The 13,672-nt window shown below is 43.0% G+C and overlaps 1 protein-coding gene across 1 annotated transcript in view; it reads right to left on the bottom strand.

Moving 5' to 3' along the window:
• Positions 1–11,328: 11,328 nt before the first annotated feature.
• The window catches only part of LOC118761425 (serine/threonine-protein kinase DCLK1-like), a gene marked incomplete at its 5' end in the record, with an annotated part of 13,966 nt that continues 11,622 nt past the window's right edge, over positions 11,329–13,672 (bottom strand). The window contains one exon of the mRNA XM_036499294.1: positions 11,329–11,474. Coding sequence (XP_036355187.1) covers positions 11,391–11,474 — 84 coding nt within the window. The remainder of the gene's footprint in view (positions 11,475–13,672) is intronic.

Raw genomic sequence — 13,672 nt, 5'->3', positions numbered from 1 at the left:
CCAAGTCTCTGATGCTGTTAGACGCCATGAGAATTTCTCCAGAAGGAAGGGAGTATGGGAGTTTTAGAGCGTCCTCCCTTCCAATGTGGATCAGTTCGAATTTGTCTTCGTTTAGTAACATGTTATTCTTTTCCGCCCATTGGAGAACAGCCAGTAGGTCTGACTGAAGGCTTATTCGGTCATCCACGCCATTGATGACCTTCTGGAGCTTGGAATCATCAGCGAAAGTTCTGACGTTATTGTGTTTGATGGTGTCAGTAATATCATTAATGTAGATGATGAAGAGAAGTGGGTCCAACACAGTGCCTTGTGGGACACCACTGCTGACTTTGGCTGGGCTGGATTTGACTCCTTCGACTACAACATGTTGGGTTCTGTTAGACAGGAAGCACTTGATCCACTGCAGCAGCTTTCCAGTGACACCAATATTGGACAGCTTTCTCAAAAGGATCTTATGATCAACCCTGTCAAAGGCCTTGCTGAAATCAAGGAAGATGACATCAGTGTTGGAACCCTCTCCCAAGGCTCTCAAAACGTCATCAAAATGATGCAGTAGCTGCATCAGGCAATCCCTTCCATTACGGAATCCATGCTGGTTGGAGTTCAGCATATCATGACTCTCAAGAAATGAGTCATACGCGATCTCAGCACTCTCTCAAATACCATAATGATATGAGAGGTGAGTGAGATTGGACGGTAATTCACGGCAAGCGATTTGTTTCCTTTTTTGAAAACTGGGAATACAAACTGGGATAGGTCTTCTGGTATATATCCAGCATCCAGTGAGTTCCGCCACAGATTGGCTCAAGTGGGTGCAAGTTGGTGTTGACACATCTTCAAGACACAAGCAGGGAACCTATCGGGACCTACTGCTGATTTATGCTTCATTTCCTTTATTGCTGCTAAGACATCAGTAGCACCAAAGGTTATGTCCGATAAAGTGTATTGGGGAGTAACATCACTGATACAGACCAGATCAGTCATATCAGGATTGCTGAAAACAGAGCAATATTGTTTCTGCAATATCTCTCCCATGGTTTTGGCATTGTCTTGAAGAGTACCATTTTCATCAATCAGAGGGCCAACAGTAGAACCAGTGACTCTGTGTTTTTTTGCAAATGAAAAGAATACTTTGGGATTGAGTTTGATCTTCTCAATGGCCCAGGCCTCTTCAGCTCTTCTCTGACTATTGATGATAGACATCATGTTGTTTTGGAGTTTATGTTTTTTAATCTCTAGCGACGAGATGGCAGTCAGGTTGGTGTGTTGCTGTTGACAGTATTTCAGCTCGTTGGTTTTTTTTGTTAATTCTTTTAATTTTCCTGATGAGAGATTTTCTATTTCTAGGGATTCGACACTTAGATTTGTTTGCAGATCTTAATGGGGTGTGGTTTGCACATACGTTCGTAATGGTGTCTACAAATGACTGCCAGGACTTTTTGATGTTAGTGGGTGTGTATGTGTGCGTGAAGGACCAATCGACTTGTGCAAGATTATTATTGATCGCTTCCCAGTTTGCATTGTGGAAATCCATAGTGTCAAATGGATGAACAGGAGGGATGACATTTGTTTTGCATTTTGGCCGGTGAAATCTCAGATCACAGAGAACCATGTCATGGTCGGAGAGTAGGGTTTTCTCCACTGCAATATTGTGGATAGTATCAGTGTGATTGCTGAAAATTAAGTCTAAGACGTTTTTGTGACATCTCGTTGGTTCGGGCACCAGTTGGGACAGGAAGAAATCATCCATGAAGTCAAGAAGCGATTCCACTGCCTCCCTGTCAGGGGTTGAGAGAGAAGAACCTGGCGGCAGACTGTTTGTAGACCAGTCAACCCCGGGAAGGTTGAAGGCTCCCGTCATTAAAATGTTGTCCGGTTGACACTGCTGAATGAAACACTTTATGTTGTTGAGGCATTCCTTGAAGCATGGTAGGGGCGTTTGGGGTGGTCTGTAGAGCCCAACTACTGTTAAGTTGTTGGTTTGACTGAATATAGCGACTGCTTCGCAGTATCCATTGGAAAATATGTTCATAGCTTCTGTTGAGAATGAATCATGAACATAAATGGCAGTCCCACCCTTTCTTCTGCCAGCACGATCAGCACGAATGGCTTTGAAATTTTTAACTTTCACCTCGGCTTCCAAGTGGAGGTCACTAAGATGGGTTTCAGTGAGGACGAAGAAAGGGATGTGGTTTGGATGGGCATCGATCCAGTCCTCCAGGAATTTTATCTTCCATTTTTGAGTATATATATATATATATATATATATATATATATTATATATATATATATTATATATATATATTCATAGGTATATACCTACATATATATATATAAAATTATAAATTTATGAATATATATATAAATACATATATATATATATATATATATTTATATACAGAAATACATGCATTCATACATATACACGTGTATATACCCACATACGCATATATACTATCTAAAACAAAATAAAAACCTGATCATGTCCAAAGGGTATTAGTAGATAGGGTGAGTACTTTACATAGTTTTCGGGTGTAATTAAATGTAAATTATAATGTTTAATTGTTAAAGTGAACAGCAGAAAATTGCACGTGTATGTTTGTATCTTCCTGCGCGAATGCAAGTGTGCCCTTCGCATGCGAAAAACAAACGCACCTACATCTTAAACTGTCATGTCTTTTATTAATATGTCAGGAAGTAACTCTAAAAGTTGATTTTCAGTTATCTCCCTTAATTATGTAGTTAAGAGAATATAAACTTTTCTGGTTATTTTCTGATTTATACACTTAATTTTTCAATTATTTGACTGCGGCCATTGTGGAGCAATGCCTTTATTCGTGCAAATCGACCCCAGGACTTATACTTTGTAGGCCTAGTATTTAAACTATCGGTCCCTTTTCCCGAACCGCTAAGTTCGGGGAATTGTACACACCAGCACCCGTTGTCCAGCACCGAGAAATAAACAGACATTACAAAAATACACATACACACACACACACACACACACACACATATATATATATATATACATATATATATATTCCATGCCGCAGCAGCGCCTTTATTCGCGAAATTCGAACCCAATACTTATTTTTTGTAGGCCTAGTATTTAATCTATTTTCTCTTTTGACGAAACGGTAAGTTACGGGGACATGAACACACCAGCACCGGTTGTCAAGCGGTGTCGGGGGATAAACAGACATACAAACGTGTATATATATATATATATATATATATATATATATATATATATATATACATCACTGTCAATAATATTCTTGTTTGGAAATACTAAATACATCATAAACTATGTACTACAGACATTACACAACATATGTACTATATTTTATAAGCGATTTAAAAAAAACACAAAAACCGTTAGATTCACTTCAACATTTCAATTGAATTTGTTCAAATCTTTTCGTCACTTTCCGACCGTGACCTGTTCACTGACAAAGCTTCATATATATATATATATATGCATATATATATATATATTACGGAGATGTACTTGCATAGCAAGTGACTTGATCTGAGATCGTGTGCTGGAACGAAAACAATTGCAGCGTGGAAGGTGTTTATAAGCGATTTAAGAAACACACAAAAACCGTTAGATTCACTTCAACATTTCAATTGAATTTGTTCAAATCTTTTCCTCACTTTCCGACCGTGACCTGTTCACTGACAAAGCTTCATATGTATATATATATATATATACATATATATATATATATTACGGAGATGTACTTGCATAGCAAGTGACTTCATCTGAGATCGTGTGCTGGAACGAAAATAATTGCAGCGTGGAAGGTGTTTATAAGCGATTTAAGAAACACACAAAAACCGTTAGATTCACTTCAACATTTCAATTGAATTTGTTCAAATCTTTTCCTCACTTTCCGACCGTGACCTGTCCACTGACAAAGCTTCATATGTATATATATATATATACATAGGCAGCAGGCGATAGAGATAGAGTAAGGAATCTTAGAGCAGATAGAGAGGGTATTGGCAGTAAGAGAGGATGAGGGGCAGAGAGAAGAAAAGTAGTGAGAGATTAGAGTATAAGGCTAAGGGACAGATGTGAGGAAGAATTAGCAGTGAGAGAGGATGAGGGGGCAGAGAAGGACAGGCAGAGAGTATGGTAGAGCTGTCATGAGAGGGTGATAGGCAGCAGGCGATAGAGATAGAGTAAGGAATCTTAGAGCAGATAGAAAGGCTAAAGCGGTAGAGACAGAGGAGATGAGGGAGTGGAAGTCAGGACAAGGAAGTGAGGTTTTGGGCAGTGGGAGTCGGTCGTCAGAGAATCTTGGAGCGAGCGATGGGATGCAGGAGTTTGGCAGGCTGGATTTAGCGGTACGGAGAGATGGAGGTGCAATAATGGGACGCTGGCGATTCAATTAGGAATTAAGGTATTTAATTGTATTGATACGTGTTACGATGTAAAAGAAAAGAAAGAGAAAAGAAGAGAGAAAAAGAAGGACTCTGATGTAGACGATAAGGAACTTTGAACTGTAACGTGAATTGTTGTGATACGAACATTGTATAATGTATCGATTATAGGGTTCTGATTGGACTGTGACGTAACGTGTACCTTTGAAATACTGTATATGACTTGTTGTGTCTCCGGACTGTTATATTATTACATGCATGTTGTTAAATGCTTTGATCTGTGGTATACCCGTATGATGTATTGATTTGTTGTTTGCCTTAAATGCTTTGATGTTGTAACCATTGATTGTCATATAAACTAGTTGTTGAATGTAAGCCAGTGTTGCCAGTTGTTGCCTTGCCTCTTTTGGTGTCCTCTCTCCGGTTGTATCTCTGTGTCTCGGTTGCCTTGCTGCGGTTGTGTCTCTCTCCTCTCCTCTCCCCGACGAGTTTCCGTGGCGGGAATATTCGCTGATCGAGTCGGGCCTGTCTGAGGGATTCCGTACAGTTTTCAGAGGTCCCACTCGTAACAATATATATATATATATATATATATATATATATATAAATAATAGTTATCGCCATACTAATATGGCATTCTTATGAAAATAAGAATAAAGCTGTCCGCTTATTAGCTCCATGAGGCCATCGCCTTAAGTTAGCTATTTGATACACAAACTGTATCCATATAACCTTCGAACAAGGGAGGTCAGTCGCTCCACACTAATTGACCGAAGCTAGGTAAATAAAACCTTCGAACAGAGATTGTCAGAAGCGACACTACTGGTCTGGCTAGGCTGCATTGAAAAGGGGCAATACCCCAAAACGCGTCTGTAGCTGCCGGTCAAGTAGTGTGGAGCGACTGACCTCCTTTGTTCGAAGGTTATGATACAGTTTGTGTATCAAATAGCTAACTTAAGGCGATGGCCTCATGGAGCTAATAAGCGGACAGCTTTATTCTTATTTTTATAAGAATGCCATATTAGTATGGCGATAACTATTATTTTCCGGGAACGCTGCCGTTGTTCTCTTTTAGAGAGACTTAGTAATTTTAATATTTCTATTATATAATATAATATATATATATTATATATATATATATATATATATAATATATATATCTAGAATATGAAAATTACTAATTCTCTCTAAGAGAACAACGGCATATAATATAATATATATTATATATATATATGAAGCTTTGTCAGTGAACAGGTCACCGTCTCAATCGACGAAAAATATTTTGGACATCTAACGGTTTTGTTTCTTAAATGCTTATAACACCTTCCATGATGAAATTGTTTTCGTTCCAGCACACGATATCAGATCAGGTACTTGCTATGCAAGTACATCTCCGTAATATATATATGTATTATATATATATATATATATATATATATATATATATATATATATATATATATACATATGAAGCTTTGTCAGTGAACAGGTCGCGGTCGGAAAGCGACGAAAATATTTTAACAAATTCAATTTAAATGTTGAAGTGAATCTAACGGTTTTTGTGAGTTTCTTAAATCGCTTATAAACACCTTCCACGCTGCAATTATTTTCGTTCCAGCACACGATCTCAGACCAGGTCACTTGCTATGCAAGTACATCTCCGTAATGTACTTTATTGCTACACAGAAATAAGTAAAAAAAAAAAAAACCAAGAAAAAACATTTTCTAGTAAAAAAATTGTTTTATTGAATTAGAAAAAAATTCATTTTAATTAACAATAAAACAAATCAGTAAATCCGGGAATCTTGTTAGTGTTTGTTGTTGTATTGTTTGCAGTACTGGTACTATCAGTGGTATTGTCTTGGTGGTAGTTGTTCCTAGGGCTTCTCATGTTGCTGTAACTAGTAGTAGTAGTAATTAGTTAGTTAATTAGTTAGTTAGTTAGTTAGTTCATTTTTGGCTCAAAAAGCAAAAAGCAAGGCCATGTAGGGGGGACATGGAGTTATGTACAGGGTGGTGTTCTTGTAAAGAGTTCAGGTCATTTCTGGTCAAGGGAGACTTTGAACCGAGCGGTCGTCAGCATCTTCACCATCTCGTCCGGAAGCTTGTTCCACGGATCCGCAACCCGGACGGAGAAAGACCCTCTCCTTCGACTGAGATGAGATCGTCGCAGATAGAGCTTTTCGGAGTGACCCCGCAACCTACGCTCTGGATCAGGAGTGAAGAACAGCTCTTTCGAGAGGTTACACTTTCCGCTTATGATGTTGTGAGCAAGAATGAGATCACCACGGCGTCGTCTAGGGGGTATGGAGAAAATCAGGTGTAGTGTTGGTGAATCTCAGGAAGCATGGAAGTTTTGAAGGATGCAGTGCTCCGACAACTAACAACTGATGCCGGCAGTTTGTTCCATGCTTGTGTGTTGTGGATGGGGGGAGAGATCAGGTGTAGTGTTGGCGAATCTCAGGAAGCATGGACGTTTTGAAGGATGCAGTGCTCCGACAACTAACAACTGATACCGGCAGTTTGTTCCATGCCTCAGTGTGTGTATGGAGGGGAGAAGATCAGGTGTAGTGTTGGCGAATCTCAGGAAGCATGGAAGTTTTGAAGGATGCAGTGCTCCGACAACTAACAACTGATGCCGGCAGTTTGTTCCATGCTTGTGTGTGTATGGATGGGAGAAAATGAAGTGTAGTGTTGGTGAATCTCAGGAAGCATGGAAGTTTTGAAGGATGCAGTGCTCCGACAACTAACAACTGATGCCGGCATTTTGTTCCATGCTTCAGCGTGAGTATGGAGGGAAAGATCAGGTGTAGTGTTGGCGAATCTCAGGAAGCATGGAAGTTTTGAAGGATGCAGTGCTCCGACAACTAACAACTGATGCCGGCAGTTTGTTCCATGCTTGTGTGTGTATGGATGGGAGAAAATGAAGTGTAGTGTTGGTGAATCTCAGGAAGCATGGAAGTTTTGAAGGATGCAGTGCTCCGACAACTAACAACTGATGCCGGCATTTTGTTCCATGCTTCAGCGTGAGTATGGAGGGGAGAAGATCAGGTGTAGTGTTGGCGAATCTCAGAAAGCATGGAAGTTTTGAAGGATGCAGTGCTCCGACAACTAACAACTGATGCCGGCAGTTTGTTCCATGCTTGTGTGTGTATGGATGGGAGAAAATCAAGTGTAGTGTTGGTGAATCTCAGGAAGCATGGAAGTTTTGAAGGATGCAGTGCTCCGACAACTAACAACTGATGCCGGCAGTTTGTTCCATGCTTCAGCGTGTGTATGTAGCGGAGAAAATCAGGTGTAGTGTTGGCTAATCTCAGGAAGCATGGAAGTTTTGAAGGATGCAGTGCTCCGACAACTAACAACTGATGCCGGCAGTTTGTTCCATGCTTCAGCGTGTGTATGGAAGGGACAAAATCAGGTGTAGTGTTGGCGAATCTCAGGAAGCATGGAAGTTTTGAAGGATGCAGTGCTCCGATAACTAACAACTGATGCCGGCAGTTTGTTCCATGCTTCAGCAACTCTCAGCGTGAAAAAATGTTTCCTGAAGTCATGGGAGCTGTGCTGTTTTCTGACTTTCTAAATATGACCACGGGTGTTAGATGGGTGGAGTTTGAAAAGGTGCTCAGAGTTATTGTTTGTAAGATGGTTAATAATTTTATGGGTGTCTGCCAAGTCAGCTGCCAGACGTCGGAGTTTCAATGTATCCATGCCCAGGGAAGTAAGGCGTTCAGAATATGGCAAATTCCTGATGGAGGGTATTCTTTTGGTTGCACATCGCTGAACGGCTTCCAGACGATTGATATCCTGGGCAAGAAAGGGGTTCCAGACCGGTGATGCAAATTGCAGGTGAGATCTTACCATAGCTATATAAAGCCGCAGATAGATAGTCGGAGAGCGGCTCACAAAGGACTTGGTGAGTGATGCCAAGACACCCTCGGCCTTCTTGGCAATTTTAGCAATGTGTTTTGTCCAACACGAATCTCTGTCGACAATAATACCCAGGTCACGTTCACAAGAAGACTTTTTGAGATTAGTGTTGTGGAGGGAGTAATTGGACGCTGGGTAGTAAAAAATATATAGAAAAGAAGGAAGGAAAATCAATGTTTTTTCGTCCTCTCTTCCGTTGTCACTTTTCATGATGAATATTTTAATTATTATTGTTGAAGCTGTTGTCATCGTCTTAATTCTTGTTCTTGCATTTGTTGCTGTTGTTGTTATAGCAATTGCTGCTGATTTTATTGTGCGCCCTTTTCAAGCCTAGCCTAACCCTAACCCTCATGGGCCCGGTTTCCCGGTTTCTGTGGCGTATGTGTTCCCCCACCCTCTGCGTTACCCAAGAAACAGGAAGAAAGTATGAGAGAAAGTTGGGGCGAAAAAGTAGAACAGGGGGTCGCCACCGACCCCTGCCGGAGCCTCGTGGAGCTTTTAGGTGTTTTCGCTCAATAAACACACACAACGCCCGGTCTGGGAATCGAAACCGCGATCCTCCGACCACAAGTCCGCTGCCCTAACCACTGGGCCATTGCGCCTCCATAAAATAATTTCGCCCTTTTCAAGCCTAGCCGGGCTCGTGGGCCCGGTTTCCCGGTTTCTGTGGCGTATGTGTTCCCCCTCCCCTCAGCGTTACCCAAGAAACAGAAAGAGAGAGTGAGAAAAAGTTCTGGCAAATGAGTACAACAGGGGTCGCCACCGACCCCTACCGGAGTCTCGTAGAGCTTTTAGGCGTTTTCGCTCAATTGAAGCACTCCGTCGGTTACGACGACGAGGGCTCCGTTGATCCGAATCAACGGAACAGCCTGCTCGTGAAATTAACGTGTAAGTGGCTGAGCACTCCACAGACACGTGCACCCTTAACGTAGTTCTCGGGGATATTCAGCGTGACACAGAGAGTGACAAGGCCGGCCCTTTGAAATACAGGTACAACAGAAACAGGAAGTAGAGTGAGAGAAAGTTGTGGTGAAAGAGTACAACAGGGGTCCCCACAATCCCCTGCAGGAGCACTCCGTCGGTTACGACGATGAGAGTTCCGGTTGATCCGAATCAACGGAACAGCCTGCACGTGAAATTAACGTGTAAGTGGCTGAGCACTCCACAGACACGTGCACCCTTAACGGAGTTCTCGGGGATATTCAGCGTGACACAGAGAGTGACAAGGCCGGCCCTTTGAAATACAGGTACAACAAAACAGGAAGTAAGAGTGAGAGAAAGTTGTGGTGAAAGAGTACAACAGGGGTCCCCACAATCCCCTGCAGGAGCACTCCGTCGGTTACGACGATGAGAGTTCCGGTTGATCCGAATCAACGGAACAGCCTGCACGTGAAATTAACGTGTAAGTGGCTGAGCACTCCACAGACACGTGCACCCTTAACGGAGTTCTCGGGGATATTCAGCGTGACACAGAGAGTGACAAGGCCGGCCCTTCGAAATACAGGTACAACAGAAACAGGAAGAAAGAGTGAGAGAAAGTTGTGGTGAAAGAGTACAACAGGGGTCGCCACCGACCCCTGCCGGAGCCTCGTGGAGCTTTTAGGTGTTTTCGCTCAATAAACACTCACAACGCCCGGTACAACAGGTACAACAGAAACAGGAAGAAAGAGTGAGAGAAAGTTGTGGTGAAAGAGTACAACAGGGGTCGCCACCGACCCCTGCCGGAGCCTCGTGGAGCTTTTAGGTGTTTTCGCTCAATAAACACTCACAACGCCCGGTACAACAGTACAACAGAAACAGGAAGAAAGAGTGAGAGAAAGTTGTGGTGAAAGAGTACAGCAGGGATCACCACCACCCCCAGCAAGCACTCCGTCGGTTACGACGATGAGGGTTCCAGTTGATCCGAATCAACGGAACAGCTTCCTCGTGAAATTAACGTGTAAGTGGCTGAGCACTCCACAGACACGTGTACCCTTAACGTAGTTCTCGGGGATATTCAGCGTGACACAGAGAGTGACAAGGGCGGCCCTTTGAAATACAGGTACAACAGAAAACGAAGTAAGAGTGAGAGAAAGTTGTGGTGAAAGAGTACAACAGGATCACCACAATCCCCTGCCGGAGCCTCGCGGAGCTTTTAGGTGTTTTCGCTCAATAAACACACTCAACGCCCGGTCTGGGAATCGAAACCGCGATCCTTCGACCACGAATCCGCTGCCCTAACCACTGGGCCATTGCGCCTCCACAAAATAAATTCGCCCATTTCAAGCCTAGCCGGGCTCATGGGCTGGGTTTCCCGGTTTCTGTGGCGTATGTGACCTCCACCCCAGAAGGACGGGACGTTACCCAAGACAGAAAGAGAGAGTGAGAGAAAGTTGTGGCAAATGAGTACAACAGGGGTCCCACCGACCCCCCTGCCGGAGCCTCGTGGAGCTTTTAGGCGTTTTCGCTCAATAAACACACAACGCCGGTACAACAGGTACAACAAGAAACAGGAAGTAAGAGCGAGAGAAAGTTGTGTTGAAAGTACAACAGGGGTCGCCACAATCCCCTGCCGGAGCCTCGCGGAGCCTTTAGGTGTTTTCGCTCAATAAACACACTCAACGCCCGGTCTGGGAATCGAAACCGCGATCCTTCGACCACGAATCCGCTGCCCTAACCACTGGGCCATTGCGCCTCCACATGTGTATATATATATAGGCTGGCTCTTTGAAATACAGGTACAACAGAAACAGAAGTAAGAGCGAGAGAAAGTTGTGGTGAAAGAGTACAACAGGGGTCGCCACCGACCCCTGCCGGAGCCTCGTGGAGCTTTTAGGCGTTTTCGCTCAATAAACACACACCCGCCCGGTCTGGGAATCGAAACCGCGATCCTCCGACCTCGAGTCCGCTGCCCTAACCACGGGCCATTGCGCATCCACTGCAGTTTTTTTTTTAGTGTTCTTGCTATTGCTGGAGTCGCCGAGAATTCAAATAGCTTTGTGCTTGTTTTTGTTGTTGTTGTTGTGTTGTTGTTGTAGGTGTGTTTCAATGAAAATTCAATAAAAGTAGATGTGGAAGGAACATTGGTGGCTTTAAAAGACTTCGTCCTGTTTCGGGTGCACAGTAAAGGCTCCGCGGCCCCGGAAGTACTTGGACCCTTTATCGAGAGCAGTCGACTGCAAAAAACAACAAAAAAACGAAAAATAAAATATAATTAAATAAAAAGCAATAAAAAACGTAAAACTGTTTCAATTCCATTTTTTTTATGAAAAAAAAATTCGTTTCAGTCATTTCACTGCGGCCATGCTGGAGCACCGCCTGCCTTTAGCCGAGCAAATCGACCCCGGGACTTATTCTTTGTAAGCCTAGTACTTATTCTATCGGTCTCTTTTGCCGAACCGCTAAGTGACGGGGACGTAAACACACCAGCATCGACCCTGGGACTTATTCTTTGTAAGCCCAGTACTTATTCTATCGGTCTGTTTTGCCGAACCGCTAAGTGACGGGGACGTAAACACACCAGCATCGACCCTGGGACTTATTCTTTGTAAGCCCAGTACTTATTCTATCGGTCTGTTTTGCCGAACCGCTAAGTGACGGGGACGCAAACACACCAGCATCGACCCTGGGACTTATTCTTTGTAAGCCCAGTACTTATTCTATCGGTCTCTTTTGCCGAACCGCTAAGTGACGGGGACGTAAACACACCAGCATCGACCCTGGGACTTATTCTTTGTTAGCCCAGTACTTATTCTATCGGTCTCTTTTGCCGAACCGCTAAGTGACGGGGACGTAAATACACCAGCATCGACCCCGGGACTTATTCTTTGTAAGCCCAGTACTTATTCTATCGGTCTCTTTTGCCGAACCGCTAAGTGACGGGGACGTAAACACACCAGCATCGACCCCGGGACTTATTCTTTGTAAGCCTAGTACTTATTCTATTGGTCTCTTTTGCCGAACCGCTAAGTGACGGGGACGTAAACACACCAGCATCGACCCTGGGACTTATTCTTTGTAAGCCCAGTACTTATTCTATCGGTCTGTTTTGCCGAACCGCTAAGTGACGGGGACGCAAACACACCAGCATCGACCCTGGGACTTATTCTTTGTAAGCCCAGTACTTATTCTATCGGTCTCTTTTGCCGAACCGCTAAGTGACGGGGACGTAAACACACCAGCATCGACCCCGGGACTTATTCTTTGTAAGCCCAGTACTTATTCTATCGGTCTCTTTTGCCGAACCGCTTAGTGATGGGGACGTAAACACACCAGCATCGACCCTGGGACTTATTCTTTGTTAGCCCAGTACTTATTCTATCGGTCTCTTTTGCCGAACCGCTAAGTGACGGGGACGTAAACACACCAGCATCGACCCTGGGACTTATTCTTTGTAAGCCCAGTACTTATTCTATCGGTCTCTTTTGCCGCGTATGTACTAACAAAAATGCGTGTGTGCAACAAACTAGAAAAAATTGCGAGGATGGTGAAAAGGATAATGTGGGACCTGCGCAGGTTTCAGATTTTTCAAGATATGTCTGCCCACATATACTTGATCTATCTTCATCAGCCAAACATATACCACGACAACCTTTCAGATGTTACCACTTTAATGCCATTACACTCGACTGAAACGCCGAAACGCTAACAGCACGAGAACGGTGAAGAAGTTTCAATAAATTAGTAATGCAATACTAGAGTATTGCTTTCCAGTAAAGAATAGCCCGTGAGGGAAAAATATACAAAGAAGTAAATATATGGCCCAACGAAGTACCGATATTTACTGAAATAGCGAACGTAATAATACGACGCTAATGTATAGCTTCACCGCGTATGTAATAGCAAAAATGTTCTCCCTGGAGGTAAGACAATTTTTTCTAGTTTGTTGCACACACGCATTTTTGCTATTACATACGCGGTGAAGCTATACATTAGCGTCGTATTATTACGTTCGCTATTTCCAGTAAATATCGGTACTTCGTTGGGCCATATATTTACTTCTTTGTATATTTTCCCCTCACGGGCTACTTTTTACTGGAAGCAATACTCTAGTATTGCATTACTAATTTATTGAAACTTCTTCACCGTTCTCGTGCTGTTAGCGTTTCGGCGTTTCAGTCGAGTGTAATGGCATTAATGTGGTAACATCTGAAAGGTTGTCGTGGTATATGTTTGGCTGATGAAGATAGATCAAGTATATGTGGGCAGGCATATCTTGAAAAATCTGAAACCGGCGCCGGTCCCTTATTATCCTTTTCTAGGTATTTCATCTTTCAGATGTTCTCCCTGGAGGTAAGACAATTTTTTCAAGTTTGTTGCACACACGCATTTTTGCTAGTACATACGCGGTGAAGCTATACATTAGCGTCGTATT

This window comes from Octopus sinensis, unplaced genomic scaffold, assembly GCF_006345805.1.
Source record: "Octopus sinensis unplaced genomic scaffold, ASM634580v1 Contig13421, whole genome shotgun sequence".
NCBI lineage: Eukaryota > Metazoa > Mollusca > Cephalopoda > Octopoda > Octopodidae > Octopus > Octopus sinensis.
This window is presented reverse-complemented; position numbering and strand designations above follow the sequence as displayed.